This window comes from Strongylocentrotus purpuratus, unplaced genomic scaffold (genome assembly GCF_000002235.5).
Source record: "Strongylocentrotus purpuratus isolate Spur 01 unplaced genomic scaffold, Spur_5.0 spur5_scaffold_11, whole genome shotgun sequence".
Taxonomy (NCBI): domain Eukaryota; kingdom Metazoa; phylum Echinodermata; class Echinoidea; order Camarodonta; family Strongylocentrotidae; genus Strongylocentrotus; species Strongylocentrotus purpuratus.
In genome coordinates this window covers 5,764,204-5,786,106 of record NW_022145596.1, presented here as the reverse complement: position 1 = coordinate 5,786,106, position 21,903 = coordinate 5,764,204, and the positions used below count along the sequence as shown (strand labels likewise).

The following is a 21,903-nucleotide window of genomic DNA, read 5'->3' as shown; positions in this document are numbered from 1 at the left end:
TGTTGGCATGTATGTGAATGGTGGGGGAAAGGGAGCTTGATCATTTCAAAACAGTTACTAGTATGAGATTTCTTATATTCTTCTGTTTCTTTCACACATCAATAGGCATGCCATTCAACGTGAATCCTACATTCCCACCTGGCTTTGCTCAACCGAGTCCAGGCAACTACCCCTCACCCTATGCAAACCCCTACGCCTCCAACAACCTGAATGAAGGTGGCTCTGCTGGTCAAAGGGACACCTACAACCCCTATGCCCGCCAGCCCCCTCACCCTCAGCAGAGGTACGGTGGTAATGCAGCCTCCTACCACGTCCCACCCAACACAGCTCAAGTCAGCAACGATGATGATGAGTTTGAAACTGCCTACCTGAATGGTGCTATAAGCAGCAAGCAGATGAAGATGATGGGAGGGTACACTCTAGACAGTGGGATTGGAGACATCAATGATCTTTTGGCAAGGGAACCCACAGAGTCGAGGGAAGAGATTGCTGTACCTCCACTAGATATTACCAGCCTTCTTAAAAGAACGTAAGTCATCTAATCTTACTTTGCTTAACAGGATAGGATAGTCTGCAATGGTGCAGTCAAGATAGGTCTTAATCATGGGGGGGGGGTGCAGATTGTGAGACTTAAATGCTAGGTGATTGTTACCAAATGCCATCTTTATGGTTTTTACCGGGACTCTAGGACAATATTACAACACTAAATTAGTGTCTGGCAGTTCCATTGCTTGATGGAGCAATGGTGTATGAAAACCAGTCATGAAAAGTGTAAAATGGAACTACTCCATCATGTTTTTGTGATGATATATGAATCCATACAATGTCTATTTTGTGTGCAAGGTTTGTTCTTGCTCGACTTCTGTATACAATGGTATTGATACACCTTGGTGATTGAACAATGTGTGATGTTTCCCTCTTTTTTTCAATCATTATTATAGAGACCAGCAGAGGAGACTTCGAGATGAGTTGGGTAGTCAGAGATCAAATACATCATCCAACAGAAGAGGTAAGAACTATTTCTCCAATTCTTGTGGAGAACTCAGTCCTTTGACAGGCACATTGAACATTATGGCTCATGACATAGATCCATATTTTGAATTGTGAACTTTCAGTTATCTGTAATAATGATGTCTGTACTTGATTACATAATGAGAATCCTTATCACATTTCATTCAAAGAGTAAGATTAGTTTTGATGTGAGCTTTCAATTGAGTCAGTCTCACTTTATTTTCTTGAAAGGTTAAACAATATTTCAACTGTCAGAAGAAATACTTGTTAGGACATTAAAACCTAATCCATACATGCCAACTGTTCAGATTAAAGAGGAACATTCCTCTTTTTGGGAGAAGATAATTATCATTTTAATGCAGGTGTTCCTCTTCCTGTACAAATTTGTCTGTAGTATTGAATAGGAGAGTTAGGATTGTTCCTCTTTTTTTTTAAAGTAGCATAATTTGTACAGATTTCTGATTTTCAAATGTTGGCATGTATGCTAATCTTAGTTTCCCTGTGTTTCTCTACAGGCAAGCACCCAATGCCAAGCAGTGCATCCCAAGCCAGAGCACAGCTATCAAGCCAGTCCACCCAGCCCAGCGCCCGTCTGGCCAAGCTTCTAGGACCCAAGATGGGTACCGGTCTGAGTTCCTCCATCAGTGGGACTGCCTTCCTGGACACAGCGAGCATTACAAGCACAGTGTCCATGTCTAGTCTACCTGGTGACAGTGATAGGGGTAACAATGGAGCAAAGTCAAAGGGCAAAGGGCAACAGAAGCGGCAGCAACAGATACAGCAAGACACTGATCGATCAATTATGTCACAGACAAGTGAACTGTAAGTCAACATTTTGTATATAGTGTTTGAAGATGGGTTATATCATATGAAATGCTATGCATACAGTGTTTCAATTGTTCAATTAGTTTATTTTTATGTCACATTTATACAAATGTTTAAAAACAGGAAGGGGGCAATGGAGGTTACTGTCAGACTACTCCATATTCTACCCAAGCTGTGTCAAAGAAATTATAACGTGATTCTATTTCTAAAAGCAATGGTTAGACGAACACTTTTTAATAAAAGTTCTTTAATTTAGGCTTTGCACCATTGTGATTGAAATGCTTACATGGTTTATTTTAAGATTTTGATTTTCACTTGTGAAAAATGACGGCAAATATCACTTCCTTATTTCCTCTATTACCCCCTTAGTGAGTCTGATGCTGGGAGTGAGTTCTCTCTCTTTGAAGCTCTACGTGAGTCCATCTACTCAGAAGTGGCATCACTCATCTCACAGAACGAGACGAGACCGCACTTCCTCATTGAGCTGTTCCGTGAGCTTCAGATGCTCAATACAGACTACCTCAGACAGAGGGCGCTTTACGCCCTGCAAGACCTTGTCTCCAAGTACCTCACTGATGACAACAACACAAACGCTTCAGCATCCGAGGCCCCCACGCTACCATCAGAGAGGGTAAGTCTTCAACATTTTCAGTACAGGTGTACCTACATACAATTTATATCAATGACATATTTGAATAATATGTACAGGTTTTATATCCATGCACTAGTATTTCCACATGATAGTGTAGATCTTGAAAAATAAAGAATACCAGAAAAGTTATTGCCCATTAAGTCACTAACTAAGTCATCAACGTGATTTCTTTGAATGTGTGGTGAAAATAGTAACATACAAATGTTTACTGTGGTAATATGAACAAAGTATTCAAAAATTACATTGAATATTTCAGCCATTGAGTTTATAAATCTTTCCTATTTTGTTTACAGCCAATGCCAGCATGGATGAACTTTGCAGGATCGGAGCAAACTCCAAGTGAGAGCTTTATTACATCAGATGAAGAAGAAATCAAGGTAAGGCAATGTTTTTCAAAACTTACTTCATTTTTGTCTGGTTTCTAATAAGCTGTTTCTGTGCAACTATGAAATGCTATTTTGTATTTTTTGCACTGAAATTACATGTAAGTTGTGTCATTACCTGAGAAGCCAAAACAAAATTGTAGAAATGATGGGGTTCAAAGAGGAGATTATGTTAAAAGATAGAATAAGTTCAATTCAATTCAGTATTTATTCAATACCATAATAAAAACAGTAACATCAACATACAGTGAATATAAAAGAAATACTACTTATACATAATTATTATTAAATAGTAAAATATTGACATTAGAATATTGACAGTAAAAAAAAAAGAAGGAATTTGGTTGCTGTATAAAAACCCCAGTGGGTTTGTCTGGACAGCCACCATAAACAGTAAACCTAGTAAAAGAATCATAACCATAACCAAAACAAAAGTTTTTCTTCTGCATTTGTCACTGAAAACACTGCTTTACATACAGACTAAAATGGTAGCTATTATAACTACAACTACTTACTTGATCATAAGCATGAAATCTTGTCGTTCATACACTAGGCGCGTCTGTTTGGTGCTAATCTGCAGAAGCCCCACGAGTCGTCCTATGCCTTACTGGAAGATGATCAGTATGATTACATTGAGAATGTAGACTCTGCTAGTACACTCTCCACACCTCCATCATTAGGACGAGCAGAGTTTGGCTTTGCCAATGAAGACCTGGGGAACACTGTCATTCATCTTGATAAGGCACTCAAGGTAAGAATTTTGAGGGGAAATCATTTTTGACAAAGGGTATAAGGTGTTGACCATATGTAGATGTAAGGAACATGTATATGAGTTTAAAACCTACTTTTGTTCCACACTTGAACTTGAAGATAAGAAAACTTGCATTGTTGGGATGGTCATGTACATGTATGTTTCAAGCTTCTACCTTTCTTCACTCTAGGATTTCAAGCCCACAGCCTTTGTGGTATGTGGAGTTGTCGTTGTACGATCGTTCATTCACTTGACTTTCATTCCAAGGGTTAAGGGTTCCAATTCCAGCCCAGCAATGAGGTCCTGTGTGAAGACATTAATCCACTTTTGCCACTCTCCACCCAGGTGTAAATTGGTACCTGGCAATTGTTTGGGTAATAATAATTGTAGGGCATTCAGGAAGAACAGCATCAAAGCTGATGAGGCTTACCTCTGTAAACAAAATTATTATTAGTGGTACTACAAAGATAGCTCAGTCATGCTCATTCAGTCATAAAATGCACCTGATGAGGTCTAGCTATTATAAACAATTTTAATTATGTCGTTTTATACACTATCCACTCTGATTATGTTTCAGCGGATGAGAGAATACGAGAGGATGAAGGCAGAGGTTGAGGCAGCTTCAGGAATCAGCTCAATAGATAATACCAAGGAAGGAGGTGCTATGTCTGCCTCGGATATGACTAGTAATAGCTCAGCTCAAGACATGGGTAGTGAAAGCTCCTTCTCTGACCTGCCGGTGAGTTTAACAGCATTCTTAATTACATACACCTTTTGAATTAACTGTATTAGAGCACAATGGAATATTTTCCAATGCGTTCATCATAAAATGTTTGTCTCTTCAACTTTTATATGATAATAATATGAAATGTTTAGAGGTGGTAAAATCAAAACATACCAGAATAGTTTCATTTTTTTTTTTTTTTTTTTTGGGGGGGGGGGGGGGGAGAGAGGGAGCAGAACACAAAATATATACTTCATTTACTCTTGAGTGATGCTTTCATGTTATCAAAGTGATCAACTGTAAAATGTATTAATTGTACTTACAATTGATATTTGCTGTAGAACCATTCACCCGTTAAAATGAGTCTGTGAGTTCAAAGGAATTTTATTCTTATCTCTTCTGCCCCCAACAGTACCCTCGCATTGACACCCGTCAGCTGGACCTGCAGATCAAAGGCATCATGCAGGAGGTTATTCCCTATCTCAAGGAACACATGGACGATGTGTGCTCTCCACAGCTACTGGCCTACATCAGACGTCTGGTGCTAGGTCTGGCAAGGCAAAAGGATGAAAGCAGGGAGTTTGTCCGCTTCTTCAACAGGCAGTTGGGCTCCATCCTGGAAGACTCTCTGGCTAAGTTCTCTGGTAGAAAGTAAGTCAGTTACTTTATTTTCAATGATTATTTTAGCAGGGTACTATGTTGAGTGCTCTAGCCGTCAAAGATTTAGCAAATTAATATCTGTCAATAATTACCAATACACATTGATTTAGATTTAGATACAATACAGAGTAGATATTTCAATTTGGTTAGTACTTTGTTACATGTTGAGTATTGTGGGTGAATAAACTTTTTTTTGAAAGGTTAGATATCAATTATATATCCCATTGAATAGCATTTTAAGGAAAATGTTTGTATTATGTAAAAAGCATCATATTTTCTCTTCACTGTTGTCACTTCTACAAAATTTGTTTGTAAAAAGCATAATCCCTAAGTCACTGTTCTGAGCTTGTAAACAAAAAATTAATGTTCTATGGTCGTGACTCTGGTGATGGTGATGATGATGGTGTTTGTCATAAATATAAATCTTATGTAATTTGATTTTACCATCTTTTCTCTCAGGATGCGTGAGTGTGGAGAGGACTTGCTGGTAGATATCTCTGAGATCCTCTTCAATGAGCTAGCTTTCTTCAGGCTTATGCAGGACCTTGATACAGCTGGTAACAAACTCAAACAAGAAGCAGCCAAACGAGATGAAGATGATGACGACGATGATGAGGAGGAGGATGAAGATGATGATGATGAGGATGAGGAGGAGCAAACAGAAACAGGGACTGAGACTGGTACAGCTCAAGATCAAGCTACTGGAGAAGGTAATGAATAGTCCATGTTAACTTTTATCTTTATTGTTGATGATAAAATCTTGTGCTTTACTGTTTAAGCCTTTTAGAGGATTGATCAGGCAATACATTTGTTTTTCAAGACAAGATTTTGTTATACATCCCAAACTTCTATTCCAAGCAAGAAACTTCTGTGTCTTATTTTGATATTTCATTTACACAATGTGCTGACAATGGCATTGATTTGATTTCTGGACTCCTCTATATTTTGTTCAGGGATTACATTTTGACTGATTTGACATTTACTTCAAAGAGTTGAATTTGATGCTTTGTCTAAAGTGTGAGCTCCGGAAGCAAAGAATATTCCATAATATTGAAAAATATCTTCTGGAGAGTTTCAAGTTCAGATTACAAATACACAGGGGGTGATGATTGTGAAACTGAAGTAATGTTTTGGTTAAAAACTTCCATAATGAATGTATATGCTCATCAGCTGGATATTAGGCATGCTATTATTCAGTTGATGCAATTCTAAATCAATGCCACTCTATTTACATAATTCATCTCAGGAGAAAGCAGTTCTGATGACGAGTCTTCATCCGATGAAGAAGATACTGTGCAGCAGCAGAGTCATCCAGCTGGCAGGCAGCAGCAGCAGCAGGGTGGTGATGGGTCTGGTGGTGGAGGAGCTATGATGGAAGATGAACTAGAGAGTGCTATGGCAGTAGCTTCTAGGTTTGAAGAGGAAGAACTAGGAAATGTAAGTGCACATTTGATTTACAGGGCACTCTTGTAAAATATTGGTAATATTGCTGATGAAGCCACCCTGTTAAAATGAGATTAAATAATCAATACATTTTGCAGAATGTTGTATCCCTGTACTGTTGTTTGAAATCACATTATTATCTCTTCTACATGTTTGCCTACTCTGTCTTTTAAATTAATTTCTTCTTATTTACCTGTTGATTGCTTTCGTTTCTGACGTATTTTCCCCTACATTATCTCCTTCTATTCTACATGATTTTGTTTTTGTAAAGTATGACATAGCTGTTCTCTTCTTACTTTCTACAAGGTGAACATGATATATTATCAATCCTCTGATCACACTTGTAACTGTTAGCATAGTGTTCTGGGCTCAACCATTTCTCAACCAAATATAATTACAAGAACCCTACAGTAACCCAACCATAATTAATTGATAAGATCATTGATCACAAGAGTCACTGCATACCATACCCAGGAAGCTGTGCCATACTTGGTTTTATTTTACTTCTTTCAGTTGTATGCCTCTGACATCATGTTTAATTTTAAAGAACTTGTAGTACTGGGTATGAGTAATATGCAAGATTATGTTATTATTACCTGTATCTACTTCATTTGTTTGTGTTTTCAGACGAGAGATGATATGTTTTCTACACAAGTGGACATCAGTGATAGAGAAGAGTGAGTACTATTTGTGATTCTTTGTTATTATTCCATTCTTGTAATACAAGGAATAAATGACTTGAGTGTTTCAATAACAAACACATTAGCTGTTCTATTCTTTAATGTTCACCCATTTAAAGGGACATTTTGAAAGCAAAGATGTAATACCAGTAAATGAAACATTGTCAAAGGAGAATGGGTATCATAGTGATATTAACAAAGTAGAATTAAACATTCTTTTTAAAAGACTTGAAATGAATATGTATTAAAGTTATGTAAACATGGCATGTACATACTAGTAGTCATGCTCTATGCAGATTTACAGAAAACTAGCGAATAATGTTTGTTATTTTATTTCCTTTCATTTTAAACAGAGACAGTGAGCCACAGGGTGTGGATCATTTACAGATTGAGCTGTCCATGAGTGAATCAAAAGGAGTCACATAGTAAGTCATTAAATGGTTAATTTATTTTCTAAAAATGGCTTTTCATTGTCCATGACCAATATCTCCAATATTTTGGAGGTCAGAGACACATATTACACTTGCTGTAGCTAAAACAGGAATTTGAAGCCTTCAACGATTAGTTGAGTTGTATTTGTCTAGCATATCAAATCATCTTAGTACCTCTAATGCAGAAATTCTATAACATTTAGTCATAAATTCTACTAAAGAGAAAATGTGACAATGTTGGCTCAATTACACAGTTGTAGGGTTGATCATTTATTTGTGCCTTTCCTTAAACTGGTGCTGTCGTTTCTCTTAGAGACTGAAGCATCATGCTTGAGTTGTCAAGTAACATGGCATTTTTTATATTTTTCTCTCACTCCTCAGCATTGGTAGTGGTGAAGAGGAAGATGACCCTGACAGTCTAGGAGAAGCTGTGGAAGAGACAATCACAAGCATTGGAGCTGCTAATGCTGATGGAGAAATTGATAGTGTGGTGAGTTTATCATATTTTCTTTGATTTATTATCACTGAGTCATCTTGATTCTCCTGTGTCCACATATATCTCTGGTTATCTGTCAAACATTCTGGTTTCAGGTAACTAAAAATACAATCTTTATATTAGATGTGGTAGAGTATGTGAATTTAGACAATTATGTTTCTTTGTTTGACTGCTTATAACATCATCTGTTACGATTTATTGTCATCATTTGAGCTGTTTTTGTTTTATTTTACCTGACTGCTAAGATAGCATGTGTATGCTTGTAAGTAAGCAACCAGGGAACCAACGTCTTTAAGTCCTCTCCAAGGGACTTGGTACTGATTGGTACGATACCAATGCTCTACCACTGAGCCATCATGTCTCCCTTCACATAAGGCAGATAGCTCATCCAATTTTCTATTGATTGTGTGCACTTCTTTTCATCAAGTCTTATCATGTTTTGGGGTTCCTTGCCATTAATTCATTCATCCTTCTCCCATTCCAGGATGATACAACGATGAGCACAGAGATCCCAGTGGAATCAGATGCTAGTCAGAAGGAGAACATCTCTAGACAGGAGAGTCTGGAGAAGGATCCAGCTCCGGCTCCAGTCCCTGAGTCCAATGAGACTAATGAGACTCCAGAGTCCCAGGAGACCCAGGAGACTCCAGAGTCCAGTGAGACTCCAGAGGCTACCACCCCACAGGCCACGGTGGGTGAGAACAACAATGAGGAACTCACTGTGGATGATCTGCCTCCAAAGCTCACTGTCATTACACAGGTGTGTATTCTTGTTTAGATAATCAATAGTCATGCAGATTTCCAAATGTTATTAAATGACTTCAGCAAATTTAAAATCAGCAAATGCCAATGATCTTTATTTCTTTATTGTGAGAAATATTTATTGTAAAGTTCCTCTTATAATTTGGGTTTTAAACAAATCGTTGCTGGTGTTGCCATCCACTGTATGTACTGTGCTCAGACATTTGCATGTATTTCAGTTTTTGAAAACAGTGACAAAATGGCCGATTTCCCTTTCGCTGCAGTGAAATCTTCAAACATTGAGCTGATTTCTGAACTTCACATCACCATCTTTTACTATATGACAACTGATTTTATCCAAATTTGCAGTGTAGCATATTATTTTTATCTCTCCATATCTTCACAGAATTCTCTTGACAACCAGATGATGAAGGAGCAGACCAATACAGATGGAGTGCAGGCAGTCCTGGAGACTATGGTAGAAGGAGAAGCTCAGCTGGCTGGAGACCCTATGGCCTTGAGCGCTCCTGAAGGAGCCCCGGTGGAGAACGGTATCATTGGAGGCACCCCTGGAGAGATAGGTTAGACAAGAAGATTTTTTTTGACCCTCTTCCTCTTGCTTTCATGGGCCCTGTTTCATGAACCCTGTGAAGTACTTATAAGTAAAAATTAAAAGTACATCTTTTCATTTAACTTAATGTTGTAGTTTAAACACATGAGGATCTCTTGCAGCACAGTAGAATATATTTGCATAGTTTGTGTGCCTAATAGATGTATGCAACTTTTAAACATTAATATTATTAATAAAAGTTGATCCTGTCCGCATATTGTTTTATATAACAGGGTCTTGACTATGTAACTTAATATGAAACAGCACAATGTCAAAATAAATGGAGTGAGGAAACAAGGTTGCAGTATAATCGAAATCCCCTTTCTTCACACTGAATTGCGTGAATGATCATACATCTGTACTACCTGTCCTTCTGTAATCATGCATAGCAAATCTTAACAACGAACACGTGTCTCATATCTGTTTTCTTCTCGGTATTCTTCTTTTCATCTATAGGATCAGAGTGAACTTGAGATGAAACTGAAGAAATGAAATGCCTTGACAAGGCTGTGCTGCAAGCCATGCTGTAGGCCATGCTGTTACCAGGTAGAGACGTGATGATGATGATGAAACCATTCCAGTGTGTGCAGATGAATTGGAAATATGAAGGAGGTCTTACACGTGTGTCTTAATGTGTCACAGACGATGTTAGCTATTTGTTGAGCAGTGGTAATGGAGTGTGGTAGATAAGGTCTTTTCTGTGTGTGATGCTAAATAAAGTGTTCTTTCAAGAATTTATTGTTCATGCCAAAAGAGAGATTAAGAGATTATTTAGTGACAGTATGTATTGCTTTCTCCTGTATAGTATATACTTAATACACAGTTTTTCTAATATTATATGAAATACTATTCTGAATCGATTTTCTAGAAGGTAAAAATCTAGTAAAAATGTTAAGTGTTATACATATTCCGTCTTAATTCTCTTCACTCTTCCTTGTTAATTTATCCTTTCTGTTTAGTTTGAAATACAAGAAAAATGTTGATTAATGTATAGATATGACTAACAAAACAGTGAAAAGGAAGATGTTTATTGTGTTTCAAAATGATTGTGGCAAAAGGAAAGTGCTAACAGTAATACTTTTGAAGATTATGTTAACTTCAACATTCCTGAAGTAATGTCTAGTTGTCAACTCCCTGACCGTTGATTTGTTGAGAATGGAGAGCAGCTACTTGGTAGACCAGAGATAGATTGATTTATATATATATCTTGACTAGTCATGTACAGAGGTTGTAATGAATTGCAGCACAGCACAGAGAGTTTGGTGAATTTTGAATGTCATGATTTTGTTTTTATACTGGATCCTTTCATTGCGAGGACTGAATACACATAATTGTACATAACAACTGCATTCCTACATAAGTTGGAATTTATGAACATGCCTGTTCTGTTTAGGGGAAATAAGAATATTGAATAATACTGCTGGAATTCTCCGTCCATTACTGGTATTTGTAGCTTGCTTTGTAACATAATGTGCATAAAATATTTTGTATATTTGTTGGGTTTAGAAAATTTGATATAAAATCCTTGTTCAAAGCAGTTTAACTAGTTATTTCAATTTTCAAGTGATAAGAGTGCCATTTAATGAAAATTTATGAGAAAAAGAAGGTCCAAAGATATTGTACGTATTCATAAAAGATATTTCCGTTTGATGTTTATTTGGCCTTGTACGATATTTGTGTCATTTGTATGTATTAGAAAATGGTATGTACATGAAGAAAAAAGATGTAAATTTTGGTTATGCTTGAATGATTGTCTTTTGTTTCTGTCACCTTTTGAAGGTATGCATGCTGCAATGTTTTTGTGGTAGTATTTCCAAATTTTGAGTTTTCTTTATTTCCTTAGTTTGCTGTGTAATATGTATATAGTTTATAATCTATCCAAAATTTAATTTTGTATGAAGAGTGAATATGTTCCTGTAGAAATTGAATGTAAAGAATCCATGGCAATAAATGTCTTGAAATACGTCATGCATTGGGCATGCATTGATTCATTGCACCTTGATACGGTAGGGGGAATAATGTTTTTGTGTTTCTTTCTGTCGTAAACTTCTCACTCTTTCCTCATTTTCAGATACAAAAATTAAAAATGATGCCTTTATGCACTGTATTTCATGAACTGCCTGTTTATGTGATAGCAGCATTATTTTTTAAAGACCGACATGAACATGTCACGATGATGTCTTGAGTAAACCGACTTCATGTTGGGCAACATATTCAGTGACTTGAAAGCTTTTTGTATATTGACATACCAGACTTGACTGGCAGTTGTAAAACAGGGTCTTTTCAAGTTTGAATCTGAGATGCATAGCAACACAAAGCCATTTAAAGTTGTTTAGTGGCAAGGAAATGAATTGAGAGATACAATTTATATAGTAATGTGTAAACCAATCTCTCATGAGTTGAGTTGGCCTGTATGGGGGAGACCTGTGTTTGTAAAACTACATTCAACACTTTTGACTAAAGATGTATTCACAGCATCTATTTTCCAACATAGGAAAGTTGATGTAAACAAACACTGGATGATAGCAAAGTTGCATTTTGTACCTCTAAGCCTCATCTGTGACTGACCTTTCAAGAAACTTTACTGGAAAATTTCTATTTTTGTGGAAGAGATTACCTAGCAGTACTTTAAGTGGACCAATACTGTGAATGGAAAAAAAATCTGACATGCTTGATACAGTGTGGTACAGACAGACAGAAGATATATAATTTTAATGTAAATGTGTTGAGAGTATATTGCGTTTTGATGTGCTATCTAGGAAACAATATATCTTTTTCCACATTTCCTATTAAGTGTTTAAACTCTTTACAATGTTATAAAGGGATGCTAGTTTTTGAGAAACTGCATACCCAGAAAGTTTTCACGAGAAATATTCAAAACGATCGAAGTTTTATATAAAACTCGTCTTGGATTGATTGAGATGAAAATAATGTTTCTGTGGAGATTGTTTCTGTGGAGATTCATTCTTAATTGATGTAATGTTCTTTCTTTCATTGTTTTCTAGTGCCTTTCTGAGATTAATTCCATCTGATTGATTGATGTGTTAAGTAATCGTTGTAGACTTCTAGTTTGGAAATAAAAAGAAAGAAAAACATTGCAAAATATGACTGTTTTGTCTTTTTGTTCTTGTAAGGTATGGAGAATATAGATCTGTTGTAGTTGTTCTGTCATAACCTTCATGATAGTGCACTCATACACATTCTTAATCTGAAATGTATGTTTTTAATAAACCCCCAATTTAAGGAGGCTTCAAACAATATGACATGTATGGAAGTGGGATGAACATTTTTTTTTTAATGTAGTGTAATAATAAGATATGTATAGAGAGATAGACGGAGTAGTGCAGAAATAGAAGATATTTAGGTAAACATGTGTTTGAAAGAACACCAGAAAAAAAGAGAATCTGTCAAGTAAAATGTACTTTTTGAATAGAATTTATTATCAAATCTATATTGAAATCAAGATATAATGATGCACAAAACACAGCCATGGATACAAAATTGCCTTTCATTTTGTCAAGAAGAAAGTCCTTACATCATGCGCAAGGAATTGCCATGTCTTCTTATTGCAGATTCACTTTTTGGAGTGTATATAAGGCATTGGTAGTGGTCAGCTTGGTAAAGAGCTTAAGACCGATCCTTCTACTACAATAGATAACAATTAATATTCAGTTAATCACGTAATGCAATAGTCTCAATCTTACTTCCATCCCCCTAATCCCTCCTTGCTATCCATTGGCAATGCCATGGAAAATATTTATTTCAAAAGGTTAAAATCATTTGGGGGAGCCTAAAACGGGCGGAAAGGGCATACGCCATATATCACTGGATTTGAAACTACATAGCAGGATAGATTTGCTGCATACGTTTCAGGTTCCCTTGTGGAGCACGATTCCGACCCCTCTACCAATCAGCTGTAAATATCAATTTTGCTATGCGAAGCGAGGCTACATAATATCTAATATTACAAACTTTACAACATATTTCATATGATATTGCACTAGAACCCTTACAAAACAAGCACAAGGTGTCCAATAATTAATATAGATGTACATGTACAACATTATTATGGCAACTGAGAAATATATTACTCTTTTTTTTTTAAAGAGAACATTCCAGGTAAGCCGTGACAATCACCATCTGAAAAATACAATTTCGTAACTTTTATGACGGCTGAGAAAAAAACAACATTACTTTCACATACATGTACCTTAGTTTTCAAGAAACAGTACTGGTAACTTCAGTTTACATAGTAGTAGCATTCGTTTTCTTCTTGATAGCATCTTTCAGTGCAATAAGGGGTTTCATAATTGTGCCATTAAATCCCATCAATGCATCCAGATTGGTACTTCACATCGACTAAATCTATTTTAATTATAAAAACGACCTCACTGTATTGATTACATATCAGTACGTCCATGCAATCTTAATTGCTTTTATTGTTCGGATGCTTTCATCAATCGATACAACTAGCTTGAAGGAAACAAAGACAAAATCAGGGCCGTGGTTCAGACTATTATTCAGGGGAATAATAAAAGAAAAACCCCTCAAGGTATTCACTCAAACTCACATGAGAACATAAATGGCGAGTAACTACCCGCTTGCACATGATCAAAATGACAAAAAGCGCGTTTTCAGCTGAAAGTAATTGCATAACATAATCCAAAAGACAATCATAAAAATTCTGTATATAATTCTGCATATATAATTTCTTTGCAAACAATAATACGCCGATATGATATTTGCACAATTATGCCAGCATTTGATTAATGTATTTGGAAGCATTCATAATTGATAAACAGCTGGCAAAATATGGAAGACAATCAATATGCTAAACTGATAGCTATACTGCAAGATAGACCCATGTATAATTTTCCAAACATGCATTAACCTTGTCTTGCTTCATAACCATTCACATGGAAGTTTGCGATCTCAAAGACTTGAAAAAAATCAACTTATTTCAGTAGCCATGTGCGTCCCTGTTGGAAATGTCGAACTATTTCTGACTGCAATACAATCGTCTATTGAGGTTGTCCTAAATTTGTTTTTTAGTCAATGCAAACCTGATAATATTGATATTTCATCCAGGATAATATGTTTCAAAGGCTGGTATTTCACGCTGAAAGCACTTTTTAGATATTTTTTTTGTATCGCATGGTTAATATTCTCACAATGTAACATTAAATGTATTAACTACTTTCCTTTGGGTCTAATAGATCCAATACCACCGTCGCCGTATGCAGACGGTAAAATATGCACCAATTTAGATCGACCATGTCCATCGTTTCTTTTCATAATTTGCTGCAAAGGAGTCATTGAATCCACGCAACAATAGTTATCAGTAGGGTAGGACTGACTGACGCCATGGTGTTCTTGAACTGAAGTTTTCTTTTGCGTTATGTTTGTTGGGTTAGCATTGCGGTTTGTTGTCAGGTCTTCGTTAATGCGACCTCCGCTCACACCAAACTTGGGAGAGTTCTTATTGTTTCCCGCCAAATTATGACTGACGAGTCCGCGCCGAATCCTAAGCTTGGGATGTTTGGGCCCGTTCCTGTAAACTTTATAAGCTCGTCCAGCCAACTTATCGCCCGACGGTCCGATCTGCAACGTTCCTGTCGACTCGATACCACTTATCCATTTGATATCCTCGGCAGCATTATAATCCATACGACTCAAGACCGTGGTCTTATCCAAGATCGCAAGCTGTCGTCCGCTACTACGTGTCGACGTAGCACTTTTCGCTCCGCTCGCCGCGGTACGACGACCGTTCGGGGGCTGTGAACGGGATGTCGTTGCAGAGTGTGAGTTGAAATGGGCAGGATTTGCAGGTGCACCGTTTGTTGTTATTTCTGCAGATTTTGGAATAACTGGAAGATGAGACGAGGCCACTCTCTCTTTTGGTTTAGGATTCGATGAAGCACTGGAAAAAGGAGCTCTCCGACACACCATTGGTTCAAAGTAAACGTTACCACGGTAACCTTTCCAAACCTGAAAAACGATTGAGATAAAAAAAAATATATATTTGTGAACATATTTTTTTTTTTTTGAGCGATAATATGGTTTAACAATTTACAAGAACCAAGAATCTGACGTGTTTGATATGATTTTGAGTCAGCGCATGTAACGAAACGCAAAAATGTGATAAGCTGTCAAACAGCCAAAAATGAGAGTCAAATGATGTGAAATGATCATCTAGGTCTAGAGATTTTTCGTCAAGGCCCCAAATTGACTTCCAAGAGGCACACACGTGTTCTAATTCTCTCCGGTGACATCAATATAGAGAGGGGTGGCATGTGACAACTCAAAAGTTTGAGAAGTATTTTTTTCGTACAGCCTTGCCGGCCAAATGTTAAAACTTGTTAGCTAGAAGCAAAATTTGGTCTGAACCCTTATCCCGTTAGAATTGTCTAACAGCGATCCTTAATTTCTATCTTAGGTATAATTTAATGTCTACTCAAATCTACATAGTTTGCAAGAAAAAAATACATAATTGCAACCAATGAACTGACAACGAATTAACAATCATTTAGGCCCCTATTGTGGAAGATTATTTAATATGTCTTTCAATTAAATCTTAATCATTTATTTTTGTTGTGAAGTATACATAATATGAAAAAAAGTAGAAGCATCCATATATTTACCTTCATTGGTTTCAAAGGTACAGGTTTGCTTTGAGAGATGTAGAAATAGGAATTCGGTTGATCGTTGAAAGGGGTCTTGTTGATGTGTTTCACAACGTTAGGAAGATTGAACATCGGAACCTGTAGTGGAAAATAGTAATGTAATGTGAAATGTGAAAAATTACAACCTTGAAAATCAATAATCTATACGCTACAGTCAATGATTTTTTTTTTCACAAGAAGACAAGCAGTTCTATTGCAATTTCGGCAAACAATTTTTGTTCTAAACGTAACATTAGTAAAGTGTCTTTTATTAAAATCTGTGTTTGTTTTATTTCAAATTCATGTTTTTTGTAATTTCATGTGCCATGTATTCTATTGATTGGTATTTTTATCAAGCGGAATATAATATCTAAGTTCTTGAGCTCTATCCCCTCTTCGATTATAGTCACACACACAATACCTACACCAATCAAATAACAAATTATATCATAATAATTATAGTGTCAGTTTATATAGCGCTTAAAACATCGACGATGTCTTTACAGATCTATTCAGACTTGCCCGATTCCCCACTCCCTGTGGAGCATTCCAGCCAGGCGCCATTTAAAATATGTTCGCAATGCTGAGCAAACTAAAATGCTTTTCACATCCTACCGGGTACACATTACCCCTGTAGATTCAGTTGATACTGAAGCTGCCGATTAAGTGGTGCGTGTGACCGAGGTATTATTTAAAAGTTATTTCTTTCTTACCCCTCCAAGCAAAGTGGTAGGAATATGCTCTGGTAGACTGGCCGCACTCCTAGGCGGTGGTCGTGTTTCTCGACGTCGAACATGTGGTTGAGATCGGGTACTGTAGCTAATACTTCCACATCGGTTATGGATGAGATCGACTGCATGCTGGTACATGCCATCACGTGATTGCGTTCGAATACTATGTTGGTAGACAAAACTGTTGGGAAAGGTGAATTTTACATGATAGAATTATTTTTCATTAAAGAGCTGCTAGAATAGCCATGACTGATGGTCATAAATAACAAAAATAGCAAGGAGACCTGTACATAATTAATATGAATTATCGCCTTAATTGGTTGCCCAGTGTCTTTTTCATTGTCGTGACTACGGGGGGAGGGGGGAGGGGGAGGGGGAGGGGGGGGGGCACGTGCTCCCTAAATCAAATGACGGAGTAAAACGGATAAACAAAGAGAAAGAGAAAGAGAGAAATGGAAAATGAACGAGAGAATTTGGAAACGATCACACCCTCCCCCAACCTAATCATAGTCTGATAAATTATCACATTATTTTTCGAATTTAGTCGCTGCCCCCCCCCTTCTCCCTGATGTTTTCAGTAAGTTTTCAATAATATGAACTGGACTGATTCCCACACATTGAACGTTCTGAATTTTCCAACAATCCTGTTTACATTACATAATTATATTAACACAATGGATAGCCTATCAGCACATACATATAGTTTTTTTTTATATATCAAGTATAGCTTTTACTTAGAAAGCATTTCTGAGGAATATAATATATACCACATAAAATTAATGAGAGAGGTGTGACGACCTATGCTTACCTTTCTCTGTCATCAATGGTGACGGGTGTGTTCATGGTAGCCGCCCTCCCGAGACCAATCATATCTTCATTATCCATCATAGATGTCCTCCCCGATCCTGGCCGGTCAATCACCCTCTGGAGTTCCTCATCGAGCTCATCCACAGGTATAGAGAAGTCCACACTCTTACCACACGTAACACGCGTCACTGCATCGTCATCCTCATCAGCATCGAAATCGTCGTCGTCTTCGTTACGGATTATACGCGTCATATCGACTTCGATGCTGGATACCGTTTTCGAGGATTTGACGCGCACAGTCTTGGATTTCTTGGTGCTTTTGGCAGACTTCATACTCGATCTCCGATTCCCCTCTTTTGATTCGACTTCCTTATCGCCTGTCTTTACAGTAGCTGTCAGATCGGTGTTTTTATAACTATCATCATTCTCATATCGCCCTGCATCTCTCGGAGATCCGTTGACACTGATGCTATCTCCAACATCATCGTCATCATTATCATTATCCAGAATTTCTGCATCTTGATCTCCTTTCATTTGGCCGACGTTTTCTTCATCATTTCCATTTTCTCCTACAAACTGAGCCTCCTTGTTAACTTCACTAACGATGTCTATCGAATCATCCTCATTTACGTTATCATGGTTATTTAGTGCTTCCACTGATTCTTCGTGTTGCTGATCACAATTATCTCTGCTGTCCTCATCAACCAAGCAATCATTTTCCCGTTTCATATTACTGACATCATCGTCTCTCTCATCTTCCCCGGTAGGTTCGGTTTCCTCATCCATCTCTCTGCTATCGGCGTTCCCGTTTGAATCGCCGACATTTCCTCCTCCGATATCTTCACCTTCTCGCTTCATATCGTCGTCATCATCCACCTTCTCTATTTCCTTTTCGTTTGAGTTCTCCTTCCCTCCATCATGGTCTGTCTCCTTGAGGTTCTCATTATCTCGAGCATCCTCCTTCGAGATGTCTTCCTTCTCACTTTCAGTACTATCTCCCATCATTAAAGTTTCTAAGCTCACGTCATCATGAAAGGCTCAGAAATGAATGTCGAACGAATAGTGAAATAATATTGGTTTTCCTGTATATGGAGAGAATCGAAATAAGATGTGTTGATTAAAAAAAATATATATATATTACCAAAATAAATAAATAACCATGCTTCACTGTCTTTTGCCATTCCTGTTGCGATGAATTATAATAGTTCAAGTTTGAGAATGTGTTTCATTACGCCTGGACATAGTGTGGACTCATCTTGAAATAAATGCAAAGACCTGTAGAAAAAATTCCATGAATGATTTTGATATACGGTTAAAATGTTTACATCTACGTCATTTTTATTGACCGATGAAAAACAATAACTCTAAAAGTTTTGCTTTTGATGATTTATTACATATCCATACATGCGAAATCCCTTGATACAGAATGTATAGACCAATGTTGTTTCCATACGATTAGGATTGGCATGTTGGCTGACATCATTGAAAACAATAATAAATTACTTTGACATACTTATAATCATTACTTTTATCTAACCATGATAGGTTTTTTCTTTCATAAAAATCATTCATTAAAAAATGGTGTGATGTGCATGTCTTTACAATGTTATTCATGCTGTACTTCGGTCATATCAAAAGGCAATTATCCAAAGTTCATTAAGGTTAAATTCGAAGTGACCAAAGTCTATGAATAGGAACTTATTCTAGTCCAAGATACATTTGTCAATAATCTGTGACACGCTGAACATTTAGTTTTTTATGGCCGCATATCAAATATATAGATGCCAAGCATATAATCAAATAGAGCAGAGCAAACCATGGGACAATGTACCTTGTACTAGTTTTTTTAAAATATTTTCTCGAAAAACTTTACATATTTTTATTTTGTATAATTTCCTTTTGGTTTGACATCCACACGAGAAATGTTTAGTGATTTTAATTCAATGATTAATACTCATCATCGCTGTAATGATGAGGTATTTCAAAATCTAAACATTACAATATAAAATTATGCCAATGAAATATTATAACATCAAACATGCAATAGCATTATACTAGATCAGTTAATAGAATCTATAAGCATTCTCTAACACACAGTACCATTGACATGCTGTTCCAATTTCTCAAACATTTACTTCGATATCTCGATCTGCATTACTATTACACTTCCAACGGAAAGTTTGAAGTCTGTTCTTATCTTGAAATTATATGACACGTTGAAAAAAGAAAGATAATAACACTAACCTCCTTTTAGCAGCTACTTGTCGACGGTCGAATATAACCAAGTTTGGCACAGCACGTTATACTAAAAATCCACAGTTGAAGCTCTGAAGGGGTCTTCAGTTCAACTTTGGTATGTGTACCATATACCAAATAAGGAGCAAAAGTTCACTTTCTCACCCTAAAATCTGCTCCCAAGGGTTTCCCGTCGAGGAATGAATTATTTCCATATACCAGGCAACAGCTTACTCGGTAAAGCCTAGTTCCTTGAGTTTTATACACGAAACTCCACTGAACCAGAATACTATTCGTTTGTAAATTAAAACCTTACAACTACCTCTCAACAATGTGTGAGCTCTCTAATTCGGGTCTTCGTGTTGAGGATTTACTCCGCTCTTTCCGTGCTTCTCATTCTTTGACAACAAACAAAATTGTTTGGGCTAACAATAGTGAATAGACCGGATCAATAGTACTAGAAATATCTCTATTGACTAAACGGTCTGCCCTCTTCTTTCACATGGCATGACCTCTCCATAGCAACGTTATGCAGGTACACCACAGCGATGGGCGATCCCATTTTCAGACGCGGGGGGTACGGAGGGGCGTTCTTTATAGTTTTATATGAGTTTCTTCTTGCGGATATTTGGCTTATTATCCGTGATAAAATAAATATATGATTTCCATGGACTTCTTTATCTTACCAATTCATTTAGACTTCATAAGTCCATGGGAGTATACACCATTAAAACAACAAGGAAAATGGGGATGTCAACGATAATGGGATGATGATGATGATAATGGAATGATAATGGTGGTGGTGTAGGTAATAATGATAATGATGATGATGATGATGATGATATGGGAATAGTAGTGGAGTTGTGTAGGTGGACATGACAACGTACCCGTGGGTGTGATATATATCTTATTAGAGCCAGAAGAATATCAACCAAACCAGAAAAAAAAACTTTTAATCGTTTATAAATAATATCTCTGTCACCAATAATCAAACGGTCATATTCAAATTAATTAGCCTTATTGTTCCCTTGTCTATCATGAAAGTCCAACGGCACTTTATCGATCGGAAGAGTTTGGTACCACCATTGAAGTTGGTGTTTGGACTAGTCTAAGGATGGTCTTGACCGTCTTGGATCTATATTTTGATAGACCAAGGAGGACTTTGTTATTCAGACGTTTAGTGTAGTTCGATATTTCTTCGATTGGTGGTTGAGCAGTTGAACAACAGCTCGAGGGGAACAACAAATGAACATGTACGGATGACTGCATATAGCTTTCATCCAGAAAACTTGAAGTTACACCCCGTAGCGGGCGCGTGCGATGACGTGTTGGAGTAAACGAAAAGTTGTACAAGATATGCATGATAACATTAATCTAAGGAATATTCGGTAAAGGTAACTAATGAAAAGAAGTATGTACACCGGTCTAAACCGTCCGCCAACCAGAACACGTATATTCATTTTGCGTGTATGATATGTAAACTACACCACAATCAACAAAATAATCGAAATACTTTTTAAATTATCGGTTGGATGGTAGACTGTTAGAAAGAACTGGACAAAATATCGATTTCCTGAACGATCGAATCCGTTTTTATTTAAAATACGAATGGCTTTTACACATTTTTCTGCCATTTTTGTTCTTTTCCCCTCAATCATAACTCCCTGTCTATCAGCAGTGCGTCATCATCGTCCAAAATTAGACAACAACAATTCAAATTGACTGCTTGTGTTTTGCGATTTGCTTTTACTAAATGCGATTAGTGTTTGACATCAAGATTCTTAACGGTATAATACTCATACATTGGAGATAAATTGCATTTCTTCATTAATTAATTTTCTTTGTAATTTTGATAACTCTCCACCCTGCTATTCAATTTGATTATATGGTGGTTTCTTCTTCGTCACCCCCCTCCCTTTTAAAAACGTAATATCTCAGTCTGTATATTTTCTTTGTTACTACTACTGTAAAAGTTACGATGAAAGAACAATGATTCTCAATTTGTCATAAGTATTTGAATTTCCTTCATGTTATTATTGCGATATTTTCCGAAAGTGAGTC

The 21,903-nt window shown here is 36.8% G+C and overlaps 2 protein-coding genes across 3 annotated transcripts in view; one reads left to right on the top strand and one right to left on the bottom strand.

Moving 5' to 3' along the window:
- The window catches only part of LOC115922169 (pericentriolar material 1 protein-like), a 34,561-nt gene extending 24,624 nt beyond the window's left edge, over positions 1-9,937 (top strand). For both annotated transcript variants that reach the window (XM_030980463.1, XM_030980464.1), the window contains 16 exons: positions 106-529; positions 942-1,009; positions 1,527-1,833; positions 2,206-2,467; positions 2,782-2,865; positions 3,425-3,622; positions 4,200-4,361; positions 4,759-4,997; positions 5,466-5,716; positions 6,253-6,443; positions 7,077-7,126; positions 7,483-7,554; positions 7,942-8,050; positions 8,541-8,816; positions 9,204-9,378; positions 9,864-9,937. In XM_030980463.1, the coding sequence (XP_030836323.1) occupies positions 106-529; positions 942-1,009; positions 1,527-1,833; positions 2,206-2,467; positions 2,782-2,865; positions 3,425-3,622; positions 4,200-4,361; positions 4,759-4,997; positions 5,466-5,716; positions 6,253-6,443; positions 7,077-7,126; positions 7,483-7,554; positions 7,942-8,050; positions 8,541-8,816; positions 9,204-9,378; positions 9,864-9,874 (2,879 nt within the window). In that variant the 3' untranslated portion in view covers positions 9,875-9,937. The remainder of the gene's footprint in view (positions 1-105; positions 530-941; positions 1,010-1,526; positions 1,834-2,205; positions 2,468-2,781; positions 2,866-3,424; positions 3,623-4,199; positions 4,362-4,758; positions 4,998-5,465; positions 5,717-6,252; positions 6,444-7,076; positions 7,127-7,482; positions 7,555-7,941; positions 8,051-8,540; positions 8,817-9,203; positions 9,379-9,863) is intronic.
- A 2,882-nt stretch (positions 9,938-12,819) lies between these two features.
- Positions 12,820-20,221, bottom strand: LOC115922168. The gene is made up of 5 exons (XM_030980462.1): positions 19,852-20,221; positions 17,609-18,689; positions 16,783-16,981; positions 16,049-16,168; positions 12,820-15,395 (listed from the first exon to the last, which is right to left on the bottom strand). Exons 2-5 carry the CDS (start codon positions 18,610-18,612, stop codon positions 14,601-14,603), a joined length of 2,118 nt encoding a protein of 705 aa, XP_030836322.1. The 5' UTR covers positions 18,613-18,689; positions 19,852-20,221; the 3' UTR covers positions 12,820-14,600.
- Between the last annotated feature and the right edge of the window lie 1,682 nt (positions 20,222-21,903).

Coding starts and splice junctions, on each gene's coding strand:
- LOC115922168 (XM_030980462.1), bottom strand. CDS start 18,612: ATGATGGGAGATAGTACTGAAAGTGAGAAGGAAGACATCTCGAAGGAG. Junction 16,169..16,782: donor CTACCACTTTGCTTGGAGGG/GTAAGAAAGAAA, acceptor TTTCCACTACAG/GTTCCGATGTTCAATCTTCC. Junction 15,396..16,048: donor TACCTTTGAAACCAATGAAG/GTAAATATATGG, acceptor ATCGTTTTTCAG/GTTTGGAAAGGTTACCGTGG.